At 36.3% G+C, this 24,702-nt stretch overlaps 1 protein-coding gene and 1 long non-coding RNA gene across 2 annotated transcripts in view; one reads left to right on the top strand and one right to left on the bottom strand.

Moving 5' to 3' along the window:
• Nucleotides 1-22,194, top strand: part of LOC139770482 (uncharacterized) — an 81,206-nt gene extending 59,012 nt beyond the window's left edge. The window contains exons 5-7 of the mRNA XM_071702465.1: nucleotides 3,104-3,274; nucleotides 21,821-21,913; nucleotides 22,150-22,194. Of these exons, the coding sequence (XP_071558566.1) occupies nucleotides 3,104-3,274; nucleotides 21,821-21,913; nucleotides 22,150-22,194 (309 nt within the window). The remainder of the gene's footprint in view (nucleotides 1-3,103; nucleotides 3,275-21,820; nucleotides 21,914-22,149) is intronic.
• The window catches only part of LOC139770494 (uncharacterized), a 189,728-nt gene that overhangs the window by 124,848 nt on the left and 40,178 nt on the right, over nucleotides 1-24,702 (bottom strand). The gene's annotated exons all lie outside the window — the stretch shown is intronic.

The raw sequence follows: 24,702 nt of genomic DNA, 5'->3' as shown, positions 1-24,702 counted from the left end.
TTTGGTTTTCGAGGTTGTAAATTTATTGCCCCGCGTAGGTTCGAACTTTGTGCGCCCGATGGCCTTTTTGACGAACGATGATCAACGATAAATTACGACTTCACAAACCCATAGAGCGCCGTTATTTAAACACGGTGGCTGCCTATTTAAGTCTAACTGCCTACAGATTACATCGCTATAAAATAATAAACATAAAAGGCACTAAATGCACTCGAAGTGGCTCTGATCGCTCGCTGGTTCTTCGCGTTAAATTCTTCAGCATCGAGCTTTGAATTTGTAATCGCGACATCACGTAATGAAACAACTGTTATGTTTTAGCGAATGATGACGTGGTATAAAACGCGAATGCTAACAATACTAACGACGAATAATTGTTACTCGCGCGTCGGATGAAGCTGATAGATAAATTTGGACATTAATTATAAGACCATTTGCAATTTTTCCAAATTTTACGACTCGAACGATCGAGAATTTGGATTGGACAGGCTTATTAGTATTAATAAAATCATTGCGGTTCGCATTGTGAATTATAACCATTGGCATAAGATGGTCGTTTGAAACGAAACAGTATCCCTACGAGCGAACAGACGGCCATGACGCGATTCAAGTAGAAGGCAATCTATTAAGATATCGTGGGCCGAACCTAAGATCTCGAAACAACCGGAGTTAACCAATCGTGGACATCAACATCAAATCCACTCCTTCCACGACGCCGCTATTTTAGAATTCACGCCGCCATCCGCTCCTTTCACGACGCACGCTTGTTGTGCGCCCAAAGTATTTTAATTAAAAGTTCTTAAAGCCTCAAAAGCCGCGCCGCCGTAAGTGATAAAGATACTTGACATTTTTATCGCCCGTCCTAAAAATAGTCGATGAAGATGAGCTGCCGCGACTTAATATTACGCGAAAATCAGGTATGTTTATAAGTTGGTGTATTAATTCGAGAACATAAGAGAGTTCATTGATCGAATGATCGTTGTACTTGCAAATATAGTTAACATTTCAATGCAGATGAGGGGAAATCATGTTTAAGATGTGAAAAGTTGTAAAGTCGACAAACTCCTTTTATCGTTTTGAATCGAAATTCATGTTGATTTAACAAAGTGTGCAATAATGACTTAATATCTGTAAATGCAATCAGATAACTCATAGAAATATTATTTGACAATCGAATTACAGAATGTTTATTTGTAGCGTACGTTCCGCGAAACTTTCGCAGGCGATGTTAGGCGATCGTGCGATTTATATTTTCCACGCTACTGATCATGAGGATAGCAATGAAAATGATGACGGCAGAAGATAATGGCAGGAGAAAATGAGCGGTCTTGACAGTTCGCTAGTACCGCGAGAAAACGCGGCATTTCTATCGCTAGGGATGTCCAAGTGAGCGTTAAATGTTTCCGAGAGGCTAGCAAGTTCAATCAATGGCGGACCTTTGTTTCGCATTTGCGGGAGAGCGTTAAGAGCCAATAACAGGTACCGAAATAAAACCGGCTAGTGACTCAATCTGCGGTGCTCTGCTTCGCGGCATAGTGACTCGCTTCTTTCCACGGTCGGCCTGAAATTCCGAATGGAAGATGGAGCAAATTATCTTCACGGATTCGTTTCCTTTCGTGTATGTATCTCGGGACTGATGCCAGCGTCTAGTCTATATAGGAAGAGAAAGAGGAAAAAAAAGAGAAAACCGAGAATAAAATATGTTATACTCGTATAGTTCTGTTGACATGTACTATTTCTCGGAATACAATTATATCCATATATATACGCTATGTATGTTGAAGAATGTTTTGTTGACGTATCATTGACAAATCGACTTGGCAATTGCTATGCAGTATGCGACGACATGAGAACATTAGGACCAGCTAGTTGGCTTCGCGTAGTAATCCAACCTCGGCATAAAGAAACGCAGAAGCGGCGAAAGAGGAAAGGGTTAGAGCCGAGGCAGACCGCGGACGATCTGTCATCGACGCGAGCCGGCATTTTACAAAGTATAAGGCTGAGGCATATTGCCTGCAGGTGCTACACAGAAGGCAGTCCGCAGGTAGATACGCTGGGCGCCTGATTGGCCTGCTTCGACCTGACTCCATCCTACGGTTTTGCGACGGCAGTGTGCGAGGCAAAGAGAGGCGGTCGTTGTTACGTGTCGCTCGCAACAACTCGTCTTGCTGCGCTGCCTTGCCGCTGCTGCCTTAGCCGACGGAGCGAGAGAGAGAGAAAGAGAAGGAGAGAAAGAAAGAGCGGGAAAGAGAGGGCAAGAGAAAGAGACAGGGAGAAAAAGAGAGAGAGAGAGAGAGAGAGAGAGAGAGAGAGAGAAGGCCGGTACAGTTCGAGCATAGTAAATCCCGTTGGCCGGTACCTACGGTCTCTCTGGTCTTGGCTACACGCGTCTGTCGCGTAGTGGTGCTGCCAAGCTTTGGCAGCGAACTAACTCGTTCAGCTCGCGGTGTATATTTCCGTTCCGTTACGTTCACCAACGTTTGCCTCGCCTTTGCCGCCGTGGCTGCTAAGCGCAGTCAAAATCCCGACGACACAACGCGTTCTCCCCGCGATCTCGCGTGTCGACGCGACCTGAACGTGGTGGTACCAGATGATTGTTCTCCATTGCTGCTTCCTCACCTGTTTTTCTGTGGCGGACGATCGATACAGAACGCGTTTAACGATCATTGTGCAGCGCTTGGTGTAGTGTGAGCGTTACCGCGAACGCATCATCGTCCTCTTGCGTTTCCGAATAAAGAAACGATAAAGGGAATGCGGGAGGAGAACTCTTATAATTGTATTCAATGAACAATTCGAAGCAGGTTTTCAATCGCAGATCATGAATTTTACGGTTGGAAATTTGTATACAATTCTCTTATCATATCGGATTTGTGAAAGTGTAATATGGCGCTAAACTTGTGTGATTCGCGTCATCTCCAAGAACAGATTTGAAAGAAACGCTCATCAGTGACATCGTAATCCCTATTACAGCAGGGATCATTGACATTCTTGTAATCCTCGCGTCGAATAAGAACAATGCTCGTGAAATTTCGTAAAAATTACATACCCGATGTCCCTGTTTTTTGTCAGCTGTGTTAAACGCGAATCCAATGTGTGGCTGTTTCAGCAGTTGAAAAACGGAACGGCATGGAGTAGCTACCCGGGTCACAGAGACCCTTGGAAGGGAAAAGGGCAAAAGCGTCCCCTCCCTACGCCCTTCTGCCGCCGCGACGCACGACGACATTGGATTGTCGTCGTACCGCAGCGACCTCTTCGTCATTATTATTATAGCCGCAAGGTGAGTTGAAATGTCACTTTGTAATTGCCATTAGGATGATTCCTGCAGACCGATTGTATTCTTCAAAACAGCACAAAATTACGCATGTTACCACAAATTTCCTGCGAAAAAAATTGATTTAATCGAATTAGTTTGAATCGTTTCATTATTTGAACTTTATTGAATTAGAATATTAGATCAATTTTTTAGCTCTATATCCATTGTGTTTTATTAATCCTGTCGTAAGCACCGCGAAATGCTTTTGTGTTGAATATATCCAATTCTTTAGCCGACTTTATTTCGTTCCTGAAACAAAACAATACTTTACATTTATATGAAATATAATGTTAATCGCGATATTGTGTGTAATATTCATTCGTTTGCAAAGCCTTTTCTTTTCACGAAAAATTAAAAAGTCAAATCACGAACGCAAGAACGACTGTTAGCATTGCAAAACTAATGAAATGGTTAAAGAACGATTTGAAATCAATACGGCATTCTTTTACATCTAGATAGTCACTATGCTATTATACATTCCAACGCGATGGTACTACAACATAATTTGTTCGCTCGTATAGATACGATCTTCATTCGACTATCGAGATTTCTACTATGGTAAGACAATCTCATTAGACAATGGTGCTGTAGAAAGAAACTCATGCCGGGAACTATCAACTCTTGCGATTCGATCCCCTTCGTTTTACGACCCTCCAATGGCGCGCATGTTCAGCATTATTTTGTTCTTCCTTGCACGAATACCTTCGCTCTCTACCCTTCTACCGTCGCATCAACGCACACACCACACACCCATATCTTATGATCGAGCAAACTTGCGAGGCCAAGAGATATAAAGTATATAAAATAACGTTGCTATCAAAATTGCTCATCGTTGATTATTATTATACATATATTCGAGCGTCGCTGAACCCGAAAATTTTATCTTCCAGCATACATATGTATACTTACAATCTTTACGAACTATTCTCGAGTTTCGTTTGCAGAGTAATTATTGAACACAATTATGAACAATATTTACTTACCTATTATTATTATAAATGTAAATTATACACGGAAAAAAAGAAGTCGTAAAATATGGACAACTAACATTTTTTTGTTGCGAGAACTATATTTTTAGCAATAGTAGCACAACGTTTTGTTACTATTGCTAAAAATATAGCTCTCGCAGCAAAAAAATGTTACTTGTTCATATTTTACGATTAGATTTGCTACGGTAGCTAATTTTTTTTTTGTGTAGCTAAGTCAATTTTTAAATCTATTCGTTTTAATGTGATGGAAAAAATAATTCTTTAATAGAATAACTAATTTTAGCACTGACAAAACAAAAAAAGAAAGAGAGATACTGAATACATAATAGATTTTATATTGGATATTAAGAAGATGCATATTTTTTGAAATCACAATTTTTTGAACATGAACATTTTGAGACGATAATTGCTTTTGCTAAGAAAAGATTTGCTCGAAATCAGATGTTTCGATGTTAAATGGTATTCTCCTCTCTGAATCTCTTCTCAATTGGATCTTTCACATCCATAAACTCGAGAGAGAATGCATTATGATCGGAATACCTTGTAGGTACAATGGCATGTTTCTGATTTTACCGTGTATGCACTCTAAGCGTGCGGTATCTTTTCGTTGATACAACGGACGGTAGGTATTCTCTCGTACTCGGCTACAATGCGGGTAAAACGCGTAGGTATAAAGACACGAAGACTACGCAATGGCATGGTGCGAAGCGGACTAAATAAAATTCAGAATTTATGGAAAACGAGGGGGAGAAAAAAAAGAACGAGCGGCGAACGAGTGGAGAGGAGGAGCGCGCCGGTAACGGGCGGACTGGGAGCACCTACTCGCGCGGAGGAGCTTCCCAATGAATTTGAATAAAAATGGGATGGAGAAAAGGTGGAGATACTCGAGGGAATCCAGAGAGCGAGAGGGGAAGGAGAGAGATAACTGGAAAGAGAGAGAAAGAGAGAGAGAAAGAGGGAGATAGAAAGAAAGAGAGAGAAAGAGAGCGAGGGAATGAGAAAGATGCAGTACATTCTCGGGGTGGTCGAACGGGTAGGCGGTTATGGTGCGCTGAGTTTTTGCTCGTATGAGAAAACTATAGATACTCTAGATATTCGTGTATGATTGACCTACACGATTGGCCGATATTTCCAATCGACGAATGCTTATGACACAGTTTAATATATATTGCTCCATGTACAATAAATCAGTAGCATAATACTTATGGCTTCGGCCATTTTTCTAGTTCCGTCGATAGATGTGTTTCGATCGTCGAGTTGTGTCTTATTCGATAAAGATTTAGATTCGGATTTACCAGTCTTCGGAATAGGATGCCCGATAGGTGGAGAATATTCAAAGTATATATAGGGAGCATGGCTGCCGTCGGACGCGATGGCGTGGACCGTAGCATGGCCGCTTGCAAGTCAGCAGTTTCGATTCCTCCACTTTTAAATCTTTAATATTGCTTGTCGTATTTGAATTTTTCAGTCGCCATTTATGTAATTGTTATATAATCATGTTCAAATATTGCGATATATAATAGAGTATTAAATATTATGCCAATATAAATGTTATTTTAATGATGAATAAGAGTTTTTTTAGAATTAGAATTTCGACATGTTTGAAAATATTATTTTTTATATGTAAAATAAGAAATAATTAACTTTTTCGCTTTTATTTATTACTATGATGGAACTTTTTAATTTATAATAATCAAATAGTTTTAGTAATCACACATCTAATAATGCTACTGAATTTTTCAAACATTTTCTAATTCATGAGATAACATTATCTGAGATATTTAAGTGAAATAAGAAATTAAGAAAATTATAAATTGTGAAAATATTTTTTACTATGAGGGACATAATCTTATCATAATTTGCTTATTACATAAATATTACAAATAGAAGAGTGTGACATATATTTAACGTATAAAAGTTATACAGTTAAAATTCATATTTTTAGTTATATTATTCACATGACATTCCAGGTTTATATATTTTTATCTAAAAAATTCCAAAAAAACTTTTAATTTATTTCAGGTAGAAAGAGTTTATTGTTTAATAAATCAGATATTTTTCTCGTAAAATGAATAAAGATTTTATTTTAAGATTCCATTCTAATCAACATAGTTTATTTTTTTAATAAAGTGATTAAATTTTCAAATATTGAACTCAATATAATTTGAAATCTAGAAAAAAGAAAGAAGGATGTAATTTCGATTCGATTTTATCGAGTTGGAGAATCATCATGGCCGCAAGTGATGCTCCTCAGCGACACACACGTGCCACGGAGCGCGAGATGGTGTTGCCGATGGATTGCCCACGCATAGCGACTCGCGCGATCCCGCGACAGCCATTTTGAATTCCAAGACTCTTTCTGCAGCGAGCTCGCCGGTCCGGAGAGCGGAACCCCACCAGAAGGGCAGGAGAACCTTCTTCTGCGGATACCGTCGCGTTCTCGTCTTATTTTTCGCGTGTCAAAAGACCGAGACCGTGAGCAATATTGTTGATACTTGATGTTGCAGCCGCGTATACCCCCGCCTCTTCCGACTCCCGCATATTCCGCTTGGCAGGAGGCCGCCTGCATTTCTGTCGACTTTTTATTTCACGTGCCCCATGTTTCGGCTCTTTCTCTCTCCTTCTTGTTAATTTTATTTTTTTAGTTAGCGATATATATATATAGTGTTCAGGAATAAACAAATGCTCTATTGCAAATAAATATGATGATTTTTTAATAAAAATAAATATAAATTTGAAATCATTTTTTTGCATTTTTTACGTTTATCTTTTTTTCTATATCCATATCATTAATCAACTCGTTACGAAACTCTTCACTCTGCACAGACAGATATCCGCACCTCGGATCTGCAGGGATTATTTGTTTTACAAGAATAGACTTCTATATCAACTTCCTATGTGTGTGTTTAGGTCCGCGATGCAAAGTCGGCGGATCGTTCCGGTGATATGTAAACGTTCTACTTTATGACTGACGACAAGTTTATGTTGATTGCTCGTTATAGTCATTCTTCTTTTCTGATTTAAATCCGTACAATGGATCCTATTAATATCCGATTTTATTTTAAATTAACTGTTACATCCTTTTTAGATATAGGAACGATATTATCATGTCAAATATATTAGAGGAAGTGCCATATTCAATACTTATACTTCCTTGGATCGAATTCAATGGTTTTATTCAAATTCACGATAGGGCTGACGTCACTATGTGTTTGACTAATACAATCTCAACTCCCTTTTGAACCCTCCTTTGTTTACGCTGGGCCGGCAGAAATTTATGAAACCACTTACTCTCCGCCCGGAAAAATAACTTTTCATGTTCCTAGCGGTGTCACCCTCTTAAACCACCGCCCTCTTTCATCGCCCTTCTATCCACCCGCACTTTTATATGTTCCGTAATTTTCGGAATTCCGAGATAGAGAAGTACTCTCATTTCATTTCAGAGATTATACCGACTCGCTCTTTTCTACTTTATCGATCTAGTCTGGTTTAACTTTCAGCAGTTTTACAGAGATGGCGTCTATATCAAACCGAAACTTCATTTAATCAAAGTTCTTCAAATCGTAAAAAATGCGGGTCTCTTAGAAAAAAAAATATTTTTTTAGATATTAAAGTTTTAATATTAAAAATAATACAAAATCTAATAGGAGATCATCATTTTCTCTAATGATAAAAATACAAACCAATGAGAATATGATAGTTATCGTTATTATTAGCGTAGAATATATATTATTGATTATTTACCACCATCCATGTGCAATTATATTATAACTATTAAAAAGTGTTTAATAGTGATTAAATAAAAACAAAATATATATTTTTAGATAGGAGAAATTTTTTTATGCTACTGTACACATTTGTTTCAATTTTTTTATTGATTAATTTTCACATTATTTCTTAAAAATTATTTATAGATATTGTTAATAGAATATTTTTAAAATGACAATCTTTTTCAGATTATTGTTTCTTACATGATTAACATAGTGTCTTCTGCTTTATTTTTTACAAGGTTTATTATTGCAAAACTAATTTATAATAATAAGAAATTTTTATTTTAATTTAGTACTCAAGAAGCTCCATTTCTTAGCACAATAATAAATTATCTCGCGCGAAGGTTATAATTTATCTCAAATTTTCGAAACCTTGGAACAACGTGCTGTTTAATATTTTGTATGTATCGTATGTTGTCTCTTTTACATCACTCATTTTTTATGTTTCTCGTTTTCATCTCTATTCCATTTACCTTTTGAAAAAGATTCTATCGACGATCCCCATCTATTTTCCGTAACAATAATTTCAAGGGCTCCTCCTTCCAGTGGACCCTTACACCACCAACCACCCTAAATCCTTTTTCCAATAGACGTACCCTTCATGGTAACAACTCGTTACACTTTTTTGCCATAATCGATCTATCATCAAAAAAATGCAAAGTGTTTGCCCGACATTATTTATCACTTACCTATCCCTGCCTTTTTTAACCGTCCAAATCTTTAGTCAGATCTTAATTTCGAGAGCATGATCTCATAGCATTAAAATATGTCTCACACATTTATTCATATTTTTTTTATACTTCAGAGACAAACATGCGCCTAGTTATGATATAATATATGTATATTTATTGTACAGATTATTTATTGAAAATTATCATTAAAAGGATATCTACTTTTTAAAAGTACAGTGCGGCTTGTATTATTTTGAGGTACCTAATATTCATCCACACAAATAGCTATTAATATTGGAGCTTTTTGAAGATAATACGTCATATAACTGCCGAGTGCTCGTTAGACCGTCTGAAGTGTTCCCGTTAAAGTTTCATAGCCGAATCTCTGATTGGTTGCTTGAACTTCAGTGATTCACAAATACGAAATACAAGAATGGATCCAATAAAAACTTCCAAACTCCAGACTGTTTTATATTTAGTTTACTTTATACTTGAGATAATCTCTGAAAAGGATATAGATAGACATTATTAACTGTTTCGCTATAAAAATTCATATATGATTTATGTGTAAATGGATTAAATTTTGATGCTAGGATTATTTTATACCTAATTAATTAAAATATAAGTAATTTTGTGTGTTATATTAAAATAAAACAACGAGTGTACTGAGATTTCGAAAATATGAAATAAGTTACAAAAATATAGAACTAGTTATCGTAATATAAGATTAGTTCAGGATTTTTCAGACTAATGAGACCTACGAACAGTTAAGTAAACTGTGCCATGTAATACAGCTGACGAGCAAATGTAGTAATATAAGCAGAGATTCGCAATACATAAACGAAGATTTCTCGACAACCAAACGTAAACGTCGGCATATGCGTGCGATTCGTAGAATCTGGTTTGCCGTAACGGATCTGGATCAGGGATCTACAGAAAAAAATCATCGTTTTTGTAAATTTTGAATAACGTTAAAAACGAAATGGAAAAAATTTCTTCTTTCTCTCTTCCTCTTTAAGTTTTTAAAAGGATCATATTTTAATAAACCATTTAATTAATAATTTATTTATTTATTTTAATTGGCAAATTAAAATAACTGATTTTTTAATCAATAAAATTGCTACAGAGTCCTTTATTATCCAAATGAGTTTATTAATTATTCGTATAATATTTTCCTTTTTTAAGTTAAAGCTAGATATACATGAGTGAGTAAAAAATATTGGCAATATCTATAAAATTAAATTTTTTATATATTAATTCAAACGTTATATTACTAAGACTATTTCGTATATAATTATTATGTATTAGTATGCAAAGAATTAAAATACTTAATTTCTTACAGAAATATAATTTTCTTATTCAATATTGGTTTCATAATTCTCTTGAATTTTTTTCCATTACAGTAGACGAAATAAATTTTATTTTCGGAATATTTTTGGGCGTAGATTGGAATAGTGATTACATATCGTTTCATCTAGAATTTTTATTACAGCGTCGGATAGATAAAAGGGGCGGGTTTTTAGACAGAGCAGATGTCAGTCGGGCGAAATCTAGGGAAAGTGGGGAGGAAATGTGAAACTGAGTAAAGAATAGAGCGTGGAGAACTGGTGATGGTATGCCGCCCGACGAGATGGAGGCGGAGAATAGGATGAGAAATACCGGGGGTGGATCAGACTGCCTCTCATTAAGTTAAATTGTCTCTTAGGATGAGCTTCCTTAATTACTTCGCCTTCTCTCCGGTTCTCCGCACCTCATATACCTTTTAGATATACTTGTGCGTGTAACAATAAAGTACCAGGACATTTCGAACAATATCCTTTGCCATTTTGAGTCAATGAACAATTTGGGAATGTTGTTATTTTATGCTATGAATATAATTACGTTGCCACGATTTGTGTGTGACGAATCAATACCTTGCATCGTGTATGATTAATCTCAGCATGAAGAAATCATAATATCAAAAGGTTTCTTCCGTCAAGATAATGTATTAGCTTCACTGTATCCTATCTTACGAGCGGCGAGGGATGCGCAGCTTGACAGACTGTAGAGTGGTGGAAGACAGGGCAGGGGGGGATAAAGTTAGGGATGATAGGTGGAGCTAAGAGAAGAAAGGGGGAAACAGTCTCTAAATATGCTAATACCTGCGCCACGGGGTAATGAGTTTCTCGCGCTACCACGATTCACCGGATTGCTATGCATATATATTCAGCTATAAACACAACTTAGATTGCTATATGTAGCGTATCAGCTGTGCCACAACGTAGTCGTTTTATATCTTGGCTTTTGACCTTATCACGCCTTATCGTAGGGCACTTGATATGATATATGTTAAACATTTTATCGAGATGTAGCAACTCTGGTTATAATTGGCAATAATTATTACTGCAAAAACAAAGAAGTTTTCAAGCTATTTTGTATGTAAATCAAACTTAAAAGTGTGTAAACTAATTATTTAGTCGTAAAATTCTTTTAAAAACAGTTTTAATGACTTTAGATTTGAGCAAACAGAGATAACCCATATTCTTGAAGCAATTTGCGTTTCATGCAGTATCAAGTATTTATAGTTGTAATCTAGCATTCGTGATAACGCATTAACGTAATCCGCGCACGTGGAACGCGAACGCAACTCTCTCTCGTAATTTCCGTAAAGTTCCACCTTCACTCCAATATCCGGATCGCCATCTCTATCCCCTGTGCCCCGTCGTCCATCACATTTTCAATTTCCACCACGTTTCCCGTTTCCTGCTTCAAGGCTGCTTCGGCTTACTTCGATCATAGTGGATATCTCGGCGATGCCGTTTCATTGGTCGTCGCAAAGCCATCAGCCTCACCGTCGGCAGTAGGCTGATTCACTCCCGGCAACGAGTTTCAAGTTCCGTTTCGAGCGATAGCTTAACGTTCAAATAAATTTCTCTTTACTTACGAATTCTTCGAGAAATTCGAGGCCTATTTTTCGCCGGCAAAGATCCGAATAGACGCCATCTTTCTTCATCGTTTTACAATTTTGACATTATCTTTATAATGATTATACCTCACAAATAACATTATATTATCTTGTAATCGTCTGAGACTTCGATGAGCGTGCAGCATGGTTGAACTACTGACGTTCCGAGCAACATTGCGCGCGTGTTACGCCTTACGGAGGCTAAAGAGACGTAAATCCGAGCGTGATGGAACGATGTTTAGAAAATCGTGGTCATGAAACGTCAAGGAGGCGCGTGGCCTGCACCGACGACGGATGACGATGCCCTGGGAAAAACTAGACTAGGCGTTTTTATGGGCCATCAAATTACACCGACCACCCCATAAAATGTTTAAGCGAGCTTCCGTGTAAGATACACAAGCGGCGACTAGAATAATGTTCTTTGGTAAAAGTGCATCTACTTACCTGTCCAATATAAACCTGATTTCGGGAGGATCTTATTGAATATTCTCTCCATTCGCACTCAGCTCGTCTTTAGTAGTATGCCAACTTGCCTAAAACATTCCGTCTGTCCGTTAATACAATTTTTCATTGACTTTTGCCTATCTAAAAAAAAATGCAAATTCTACATATTCTTTAATTTTGCACGCGAACTGTTTTGTGCAACAATTAATATAAATTCTTATCTAAGCGCTATGTAACTACTTAAGAGACGACAAGTAATGATATATGGAGAAATTTATTACGTTATGTTTCTCTCTTTTTCTTTTCTAATATTTCCCTGGTTGACTCGAGGGAAATGAAGACATCAAAAGTACAGATGGATTTGCTCGCAACAGTAGCTTCACGCATTTGGCTTTTATTAATCCAATGTCTGACTTTGTGAATGGACGCATAAACGGCAACAGGCTATGTCGTTAATATTGCGTGACAAGAATAAACGTCGCCCATAATTCAATATTATAATTATACCCTCGTAAGAGGCTTTATTGTCCTAATTAATATGCATCGTTAAAATAATTGCTGGTAGTGCAGATTACTCCTACTACCTATTATGAATGTTTAGTCATCTTACTACTGTACGGTTTTGTGGTCAAGATTTGTGATCATCGTACATAATCCTTTATCTTTCGAAAGAATTAATTTAGATTTAGATGTTTATAAACTACTCCATCGGTTTTTCTCTAATCTAAAATAGTTAAATAGTATATTTATTATTTAACATTTACGTTTTTGCTAATGCGTCTGTTGTAATTTATAATGCATTGTTATTGTTCCGATTATATATATATATTTTTTTTAAATTATTTTTTATGTAGATTATAAATAACATGCGCATTTGTCGTTGATTTTATCACAAAATCACGGTCAGAAAATGCGCATTTCGATACAGGCTTTTTGTTAAGGAACAGATCTTTTATTGCGGACATGTAAAGATAAGTGTAAGTGAAAAATCGATGAGTATACGTGTACGTGCACATTAACCGGCTTCACATCCGTTCCCTCCCGTAAGTATCATCGATGATAGCGTGACGGCTCGCCTCTCCACGTTCCGATGACACGGCGGTCATTTTAAGCGGGATTCACGTATCGGGACCACCCACCTTACGGAATTGGCTGATTACACATTCCTTAACTTCAGCGTTTTCGGCATCCCGTTTTAACATTCGCCAGAAAAATTCGGATAGCGTCCGCGCCGGCTGATTCGTGAAGTTCGTTTCGGAGATTACCGCAGGTTTGTGGCTTGGCGACTTCTTTCTTCGAGTTTCCTCATTCCTTTTTTTCATACCGCAGGGTAGGTATGTTTCTGGATCTACTAATTGGTCGTAAAGGGAATGATGTTCGGGCTCGGAGTCGAGTTCCCGTCGTTCCAAAATGTTCTTTGCGGGACGGCTTTGCAACTCGGTTCGTACCGATGAGTGACTTCTTTATCGGGATCTCCTCTTCTAGAAATTAGCATTTAAAGTTCTATATATGACGTGTTGCTTCCAAGAATATATATTATATATTGTAAATTTATAATTCATATTTCATTTATATTTCAAAAATATATATTAATACAACCCTGATTGTATCGATTAATTTTTGCACTTCAATTCACACTGGTTGAATGGATAATTGAAGAAGCGGTGCCGAATTCTCAAATTCAATAAAAAATTTTCCCCATTTATTATAATTACTTACCTTCCGTTTAATTGAATGTATAGATTGTATACATCGTAGCTCTTCTACACTTTCAATGATAAATCCTCAGAATCTTATTCTCTTTACATTACAAAAAAGGAAAGGTTTTCAAAGTAAGAAAATTCTCTCCATGCAAACGTTCGTCCGATCATTCGGCACGAGGTCTTGCGGAGTTTGTGTACATTTACAAAATTTCACCCCGTGGTTCGCAACCGTTTGTTCGTCGACGGCGATGCCGATGTCGTTGGTGGTGGCGGTGGTGGTGGCAAATATATTATGTCTCTCGTAAAATTAAGTTTTTACGATCATTTTATGGTCGCGCGCGGCCCGTCGATGCTTAGTACCTATAGGTGTGCATTTCTCACAGCTGCGCTAGGGGCTCGTGCCGACTCGTCACGGATCTCTTTCATCATACGCGTCGGTAGAACATTGTAACTATTTTTATGGACCGCAGATTTGGCCACTGAGCACCTCGACAGGTATAGTTAGCCGTTGAATCTGTTTGGACGCCTGTTATAAGTAAAGCAAATTTTCAGGGTTAACAACGATGATGAACCCTACCGATATCTTTCATTGCACCTATTTGATTTTTCTGAAATAAATTGAAAGGTTTGAAATACATTATGTTTTTACATACATGCATTTAATAATATTTGTGAATTATTGTAAAGGAAATATGATATTATCAAAATATGATATGTACGTCTACGTATCAAACTTCCTTTAGGTAGACTGGTAGACGAAACGAAAATTTATTAGTCTTTAAATTATTGACGTGAATTAAGTGTTATAGTTCTAATTTTTCTAGTAAACAAATATAGTACTTTTAATAACAATATTTTATTGAAAATTGAAATAAATTGCACTTACTTTTTAGTTTCTCTCTTTCATTTCTCTCAGGAATATACCACAGTTTTGTAACATATCCAGATATACAAGAACTTTAAAAGCAAATGTATATTTAAATGTATACATAAATTCATATTTCCCGGAAAATTTGATAAATCCAACTGGACCGACGTTTTTTCTCGAAAGACAAGCATAGACTGAAGCTTCCAAAGGATATTCGGTTACTCTCAGCCGGTTGCTACTTTCACTTTGTATGAAAAACTTGCCGAGCAAACCTGGAAAGAATTTCACTGAATATTGGGTCATCGAATCGTATTCATAAAAACTGTTTTCTGACCTGCATTATTTAGGGGTGCGAGCGTTATTGAGAGAATGAAATTTGTGTTTCTGGCAACGTATAGAAATGTTATTCGCAGATATCAGTTGTATAATATAGAATGCAATTCCATAAAACACACATACATACTTTGCCAAGATAACCATAAATAATAATAATAATAATAATAATATTAAAATATATTGCTCTTTACTAAAGATACAACCAGCAGATATTGAATGTATAAAAAAGAACATAAGTTAATTACTCATTAATGTTGTGTTTGCATAACGTATTAAAGAAAAAAATATGATATATTGGTAAATTTTTATTTCACGCTCATTGCTTTTCCTATCTGCGGTGTATGTAAATCACGATGCCAACTTTATCAAAACCTGCGATCTTGGGATTTGACGTTTATCTATGTAAACATATATGTATACATACATCATACATATGTATACATATAAGCTATATCGTGTTTGCAGATGTATATATGCATTAATACAAATAAATGTATTCACAGCCGCTCCCGCGAAGGTTGGGAAAAATATGGATATATTCGCATACGCGCGTGATAAGAATATGTATCGTCTTCGAAGAATATTTTCTTTAAAATTATTAATGTAGCGAATTTCATTTCTTTTTCCAGAATTTTTTCAATCGTGTACGTAAATATTTTACATTGTAATTTGATTTAACACATTTACTCATTTTAATATATTTTCGTTAACTTTACAATCAAGTGGGATTTATGGTTTTAATACCTACAACATTTAAAGCAACATAAGCAATTTTTGCTGAGAATGATCTCTGATTCATATATTGCAAAGTATTTTTAATGCACCCTGCATCACAAGATATTTTCGTTTCACAACTAGGAATGAAAAGAAAAGTTTCGTCGGATTGCGCGACATTGACATGAGTGTATAGCTCACCTGTTCGTCATGCGCATGATCTAGCGACGGTTATGGCATTTACGCGCATCGGTGAAAGCCGAGACTGAATTCTAAGGAGAGATCGTGCCTGTAACCGTATTATTTTAGTTGAATTATTTATAGAACATTGCCACAGGGAAAAATAACGGCTAGACATGCGCGGAATGCAGCGATGTCATGTTTCTCGTAAGTTTGAACAGCCGGGTTTATCCAAGTGTCATTCTATCGTTTTTTTTCTTATTTCAAGAATACTACACTCGTCTAATCATAAATCAAACGTAAAATTGTCAAATTAATCGAAAGGTTGAAGACAACAATATTAGCCATAAAGTTAGCGGACAAGCAGCTGGAAAAATCTACGAATCATTAACGCTCTCATCTGTGCCATGCTTTCTTTTCTGCCATGTTCGTTATAGCTCAAGGCAGCCTTGAGTAGTTCAAAAAAAGACTGTGACGCAATGAGAGGAAAGAGAGAAAGGGTGAGAGAAGGAAGATTAGCAATGCTATGAAAGTTTGTAGTCGAATCTGATACTTGGTTCCGAAAGCATCTCTTTAGCTTTTAAATTACATTTTTATACTTATTGCTAGTGAAATTGAGAATTGTTAATTAGAAAACTCATTGGCCACTGAGATTAATTATCATTAAGTCGGAGTCACATATAATTTATTCAAAATTAACCAGAAGTGATTAGGATTTACAATTTACAGTAGGACTCGATAACATCCGTGAGCAATCTCATTCATCGTACTTTTTTTCATTGAACGATTTTTTCTTGTTGAATTTTTATAATAATTTTGTGTATTTGAAACAATTTTATGTAATAATGAATGATGGAGAGTCGGGTGAGTCCGTTATATTTATAAATTCATTTAATTACTACAAAAATATATTTGGATTCGTAGGTAAATTAATAAATTACAAATGTTGTGCGTAACTTTCTCTTAAATGAATCGCCCAGCGGGTTATAGTATCTCGAATCTTCTTATCGCATTGTAGTTTAATCGTCTTCTTGGCGATATAGTAAATACTTTGTGCGGCGATCAAATTATAAAGTTAAGGCTCAGCGCCATGTTAATCTTAGAATGGCGGTTCGTTATCTCAGATATAACAAGGAATCTGGAAGTCTTCGAAACAAATAAAAGTCACGAAATTACATTTAGTCCCTTAAGTATTTGTATACATATATATGTGTATGGGATAGAGTGCATATACAGTGTCCTAAATCGTTGCAGAAACCGTGCAGGATATCGCTGTACCGTAATATATTCAAAATGAACTGAGATAAGACAGAGTCGACCGGGGTAAAATCGTGGACGGGGGTTTTGGGGGATGAGGCTAATGCCTTGGCATCTGGATATCTCTCGCGAGGCGTGGTTGCCGGATAGCTTTCTATCTATAGCTCCGCTTCCATGCGGCCCCCAATCTCTTCGAGTACTTAACGCGAGGAAAATGCCTCGCGACACACTAGATCGACTTCACTTACTTTATTACGCCGGGTATGCGGAAGATTGATTACGTCCAATTAAGTATTGATACATTCGACAATACTGCTTTTATTACAATTGCTTTCTTTACTTTGCGTCAACTATATTTTCGCATGTAACGTTTACTGTACAAGGCGAAGGATTATTAGAATTATAAAAATTAGTACAATTTTTGTTCAAAAACTGATAGAAAGTAGGAGATAAAGTATATTCGGAAATAATTTACTCAATAGATTATAGATTCATCCAATTATCGTAATCATGACATCTTAAAGTGACAATTTCATAATATTAACGGCAATTCATAAAATGTATCGGGATCTTTCGAATGCGAGCTGCGCATCGACGACAGACGCGTGCACGTTCCCCAGGTAAAACGATGCAGAGCAGCAGAGTGGCATGCGGAATATATGTATATAGGGGCGACAATAGAGCCGCGTGGAAGGGCGACAAAAACGAAAGAATGAAGAAAAATCCTGAGAGACTTTGCCTGATGAGGATGGTTCCCATGACGACGCAACCCCAGGAACACGAAATGGTCTAGCCCATTCTTGACTCAATACCGAGCCGCCATACACTCACATAGCCTACGTGCTCAAGCTCACCACCACCTTTCCAGTCTTCAAGCCCTCTTAAGCTTTCCCCCCCCCCCTTCCTGTGTTGTCCCTTGCATCCTTCTTGCTCCTCCTCTATTCTTACTCAAATGGAAAATCCCGCGCTTACTTTGTTCCAGCTATACATCTATATTGTATATATACCGCGAATGAAATACAAATCAGCGACCACAGCTTAAGTTAACAAAAAAAAGCAGCTGTACCCTGGTACTTAAAATAGCTCTATTACTATTATGAATTGCGATTCGCTGTTTTACCAGGGAATTAGTGATTACGTATTCAAATTCAGATACTGTCATACGTTTGATGAGAAAATGAAAAGTTAAAAATAATTGAAATTATGTTTCTGCATGAATTTTGCATGAATTAACTGCGAGTTCTTGAGAGTTATCTTCGAAAGATCTTACGTGGAATTTGCATATGCAATCACACACAATATAGAATACTTATTAATAATTATTAATAAAATAAAAAAGAATATACATTGATTTGCATTTTAATAATCGAAAAATAAACGCATTTGAGTAAACAAAAACAGTACGTGTTGTATATTTAAAATAAATTGCAGAATAAATGTAGAAATTTCTACTAAAATACGGCCTGACAGACTACCGAACATTCGTATGGTTTTTATTATTTTATTGATTTGACTGCGCTTGTCGACCGATCGACTATATCATTTTATCGCTTTTGACCAATTTATCGTTTGTAAATTTCATGTATATTAATTTGTTTACACGCTGAAGATGACAGAAAGAAAATGTCGAAACGTCCGAATTGACTAATATATTTTATCTTATTGACTATATATTGATTGCGCAATAATTACCGCGCGTGGCTCCGATTGCCTCTCTCGACTCTCACTATTCCCTATTTGATTTATTCAGGAGAGCCTATACTTAGTTCATTATGATTAATTAACGTTATATTGCAAACAACACATGGAAGTTAAAGTGGCTCGCCAAAGAGAGACTTTACTTGTCGCTTTCATCAGACACAGTACGCCAGTTCCACGTCCCGCTGGGCGCACGTCACTGCCATATTGGAAGCGCTCCACGAACCGCCGACCATGATTGGTCGCCCGGCCATCTGCGTCTGCCTCCGAAACGAGAGGGCGTCCCGGTGCCGGCAGCATTGAAGCGCCGAAAGGCGTCTCGACGCCCCGCTGAAACTGGCACGCGTCGCGTCACACGGTTATGAGACGCGTTATTCCGCTCTTCCAACCCTCCCTGCGCCCCGCGACCCCCGCGAGCTACCACGCGAGCTATCTCGCGCCCCGGACGTATTTTCAACGTCTGTTTTCTCATTTAAAACCCACGAACCAAAATGGGACGACATATGCCTTAATTAGAGTGAGATCTTTCCATTTTGAAGGCAAAGTGCTAGGATATGTATAACAAAATAACACACACTTAAACGGAGAATAAAATTATAATTTAGATACGTAGACTATAATTGTTATTTACGTGTTATTATTCTACGTTACTATTTGAACTCCCAGCGAATTGTTCTCGAGAGGTAGCAGCACCCTAAACACTATATTTCAATTTCACCGTCCGGTGGGACTTAAGATTTCTTCATTGTGTAGAAGGGTTAAATTTTTTTAATCATCTCGGCGAAATTAAATCTTCCGCCATGTTTAAGCTTAGGGTTGCTGCCTGTCAGCGCAATGAGAGACAAGGCGAGAGAGAAAAAGCGGCAGAGATTAATAGAAACTTTTTCGCCGTACAAAAGATTCAGAATATTAAAATGATACTGCTAAATTATATATTCACTTGAAAGAAACTTTTTTATTTGCATTTTTTATTAGCAGTTTTTTTTTTCAAATGATGCATTTTTAAATTAGACTGAAAGGTACAGAAAATATCCAGGACGGTTGACATGTCATTTAAACACTGGATGCTGTGGATACAGCAAAACCTCATTTCAACTTGAAACTAGAGAAGGAGAGATAACAGGCGCTGGAGATAATAAAATTTGTGGAGAGACGCCTCACATAGTGCATCATTGTGTCTGTCGCGTAACCACGAAAGTGGAAGACATACGAACTTCTTAAATTACTCTTTTTGCCTGTGGAGAATCTCATTAAAAATGTTTGTTTATAATACTACAAACCAGAGTCTAGAATAAGCAATGACGCAAACGCGCTTAAAGTTCATTACGATGTTAATTTATTTTTCGGAAAAACTTAACTTTATCTTTCATCCGTATTGCAAAATATTAATTTTGTAAATTAATGTAAGTAAATGATATATTTTATCGATTTGGAATACTGTTAATTTTTCTTTTATTCAGGATATTTATCACTTGGTTTTTGTCGAAAAATCTTTCGCGTCCAATTTATTCAAAATGGCGCGTAATTGCTCAGAATCATGCAAGTTTGGATTTGATTTCATGGGCAAGTATATGCTTAGAAAGCTATGAATAACGTTGAGTGATAAATGGGCCAGTTCTCTCAAATGTTTCACGCGAGTGGAGTGGACCTTGCGTGTGAGTGCAGGCATCCGACTAACGTCACCCCCTTGGTGACGAAAGAAATGGCAGGGAACCGAGAGCTTTCTCGTGTCTCTCTCTCCGATTGTTGTGCACCCTCGACCAATCTCCTTCGGTTTGCACAAGCCGAGTTTGCCAAACGCGTTTTTCGACCTTCCGCCGTCCCTTTATTGTTCAACCTTAAAAGTAATATCCCCGTCCACGTAGCACGTCCTGCCCACATTTCGCCGACATTATTTCTCCCTTGACCGGGAAAACGAAACTTTTTGCTCGTTTGTGACATTTAGAGGGAGGTTAAACAGTCTTTATTATTACGGTGGATGTCTGTGTTTGTATAAATATATTTTTAAACACAGTTTTGTCAAAAATTTAATAATTAATACGTGTAGTTGATAACTTTGATATCATAAGAATTTTAAAAATAAATTAATAAATAGATTGAATGCGAAATATTATTTTACATTAACACAAAAAGATAAATACAAATCTCATAAAATTGACATGATATGAACTTAATTGATAATATTTTTATATTAAATGTAAAGTCAAAATAGTAGATTTAATTTAAGTTTATTGAATTGAGACAATATCTGCCTCTCTCGTATTAGATATCCGCTTCTTCCCATTCAAGCTTTTCATTCCAGGCTTCGATATAAATTGTCTTTTAGAGATTTGATTTTGGATTCTAATAGAAAGCATTTCTACTTTTCTATTTTCGACAGCTCTAGTATTCAAGCTCTAGTATTCGTTATGGTAAATCGAAATTCATACATACGAATTAAATTTTCTATCTCGAAGAGATTGCAACTAATTTAACTGCAACGTCCGTTTTTTCTTTCATGGAGATTTAAATTTGTTAACGTTCGTAATATTTATGTGCTTAAATATCTTAGTTAAGATGCAAACATTGGTAAACATTATTGCACACGTGAAATAAATTAAATTTTTTAATTAACTATTGAGTTTTGCATAATAAAGAAATGTTTCTGGAATATCAAGTTGTTTTCTAGTCAAATATCATTTATTTCACTGTAAGGTGGGTAATGAACGTTTTTAAGTGGTTCGGTGAAGCTAAGTTTCCGAGTGTAGAAGGTAGAGCGAAGTAAGGTTTCGTTATGGAACGGCGTCGCATTAATGGTTGTACAAGGTAGAGAACTTTATACCTGCCGTGATAGAAGCCACTAAAAGAAATATAAAACTCATGGTGACATGACCCGTTATATAAAGGGCAGTTATCAACAGACCATTTAATTTGTGCTTCCGGTTTTTTCTTTATAGGCTGACGTTTTTCCTCTCGGACTTGTAAATAAAAGGCCTCAAAGTGTACGGCGCCGTGGAGAAGACGTTTCACCCGTTCGAGCTGAGCAGCAGGTTCGTGACTTTTCCAAATTGTTTTAGCTTTCTATTATTCACGTTCGCGTTCACCAATATATACTTAAAGATAGCAGAGAATTGAATTATTCATAATTTGGTGAAAAATACATTATGTAATGAAGCCGCGATATTTTTATACACGAACCTTTTGTTATATATATTTTTTTATCTACAAGAAGCTACAAATTTTGCAAGTGAAGCATGTAATTTGTAATCGTGATTTAATATTGCAGGCTTTCCCGCGTGTTCCCCGGAACACTGCCCGGTATACAAGGTGAGTTATATAACATTCTCTAAATGTATTTATTCCTTTTATTTTCCACAATGTCAATTTGTTTATAATTAAGTAATAAATACGCCAATGCACATTTATCTGCACAATTATTAAATTATTTTATAATATCAATTTAATACTTATTAAAGTGTGCAAAAATATAAAAATTTTAATCAAAGACAGCAACATTGCAATTGCTGCAAAAAAATTTTATACATATATACACAACATTTTTTTAGTATCTACTATAATATATACTATATATAAAATATTAAATTTGGATATATATAAAATCGAGAACACTATTGAGATGATACTTGGCAATCAGTCGATACAGTCGATAATAGCAACAAGCGTACACGCCGAAGAAATCAAATTTATAGAAATATATGTATCGTAAGACAATAGGTTTTTTTTTCGCATCAGTATCTGCAGGTTAATTCGTAATAATTTAGTGAATGATCAGCTTCGAAAGCCCGAATGAAAATCTGGCCGTAAACCTATCCATTTCCTAGGTACGTACTTGCAGTAAACAGAAGATTGTATACAACCGCGTCGCACTAAGCCCATAGCTACTAAACCGCGCGCATACCACCTATAAATGGGCGGGCTGCTATAAAGTCCATTCATGATCGCGTCGCCTGTACAACAAACGTCGGATGGCTCGCGCCTCCCGCGCGATTTATTACACTCGTATTCAAGCGCGAGTTGTGTTTCCTACTTAGTACACGTGTACCGACATGATCGCGACTCGAAATCGTCCTATTGTCTGTCTGGTTCGCCGCTGACAGGCCAATCGACCCCGTTTTCGTCCGAGCGTCATATTAGAGCCCCATTCATTATGTAATTAGGTATACTGGACGTCACGAAAATCTTAATATTCACTAGGCAAATTTTTGAGGAGTATTTAAAAATATATATACATTTAAATATTATGATTGTTTATAGTAAAGAAATAAATGTCACATACAAAAGAATCTTTTTTTTTTATTCGAAGAAAAGATCATTTTAAACTTTTATTTTATAAATTTAAATATAGATTTCAACGTGGAACACTCGGTTTATTTTATTGACATTAAAATAGCTTTAAGTCTAAAGCAATAGCAAGATTTATTTTACTCAATAAATTTTTAAGTTATTTATTTAAATATTTATTAAACATTATATAATTTGAGTTATAACTTAATAGTGAAAATTGGTAAGACTTGAATCTATCCAATCTGAAACTATTAAAATGTTTCCTTAATTTGAAATCTCGTCGCGGAATTCTTCGAAAAATTAAAGACGTTCTTGCGTTTCTGATTACTAATACGTGATCATTAACACGATTCTCTCGTGAGTAACACAGTCTGATGGCACACGACACTGATGGACAGACAGATGGAAAGCGTGTGTGCTACCGGAGTTGTTGTCAGACCGTTTTACTTTACTGCCCATAAAAGTACCGAGATTTAGACTGCAATACTGCCATGACGTATTGCTCGCGTTGCGTGTACGTGTACGTTATACACTATCAAAGATGACTCCGGCTGCCGCCAGGCGTGATCCACGAGGGCATTTCACCAACCACGTGACGTTTCGTGGGAAGGAAGGCGTGAGAAATTTGGATGCATTCCTAATGAGGATCGATAGTTTGTTCGTTGAGTAATCGTAATTGAAATTTTATAGTTCTAATAATGAATGAAGAAATTGAAAGGCAAGGCAAATAGGCCCGCTTAGGAATCGAGGAAAGAAGAATCTTTCAATTAGGATAGTAATATAAATATGTGTGTAATGTAAACATCGCACAAAGGTTACTTATGAAGGAGCTTAGCTATCTGAAATTGACAAACCGGTCTCTGATAATTGTAATTATACCTGCGAACACTAATATAATGATAACCGTAAAATGAAACTGTTAAATATAACTATAACCGTGACTAAATTATAGCAATAAAGATACCAGCAAGACAAGGTCGGCTATATATTATTTATTGCTATTATTAGGACAAAATATTACTAACACTAGTAAAAAGAATCGACTCATTAGAGTGTATTACATCCAAAGATAAGATTCATTACATAATAATATCTTTAATTCTTTGCTACTTGTATCAAACATGAATAATATAAAAAGATTATTCTTACAATATCGGATCCAAAAAATTTAGTTTAAATTTTATAAAAAATTTGATTAAAAAATCTGATCATTTTAACATAGACTCAAGTTTCGCTAATTGTAATTATGACAAAAATACGCTTTATTGTCATAATCGTATACTTTGGTATCGACAAAAAGGAAAAGAATTGAAGTCTCTCAATTCAGTAGTATAAGATTTATTAATAGAAGACACTATATCAGTAACGGTATTCAGCAAGTACAGTTTCCTATTAAGTAACTGGAAGTAATTACTATCGTCGTCCTTAGTTCATAACCATCTCATATTTTTTTTTGCCGCGAGCCGACTGACGTTCTCGAGAAAAAGCGGCGGTATTGAGATTCGATGTTTCTCAATACTCGTCGAGAGCCAAG

Source organism: Temnothorax nylanderi, unplaced genomic scaffold, assembly GCF_030848795.1.
Source record: "Temnothorax nylanderi isolate EJ_2023f unplaced genomic scaffold, tnyl_v1.0 TNYL_tig0030_pilon, whole genome shotgun sequence".
Taxonomy (NCBI): domain Eukaryota; kingdom Metazoa; phylum Arthropoda; class Insecta; order Hymenoptera; family Formicidae; genus Temnothorax; species Temnothorax nylanderi.
The sequence above is the reverse complement of the archived record's forward strand: the minus strand, read 5'-3'. Positions and strand labels throughout refer to the sequence as shown.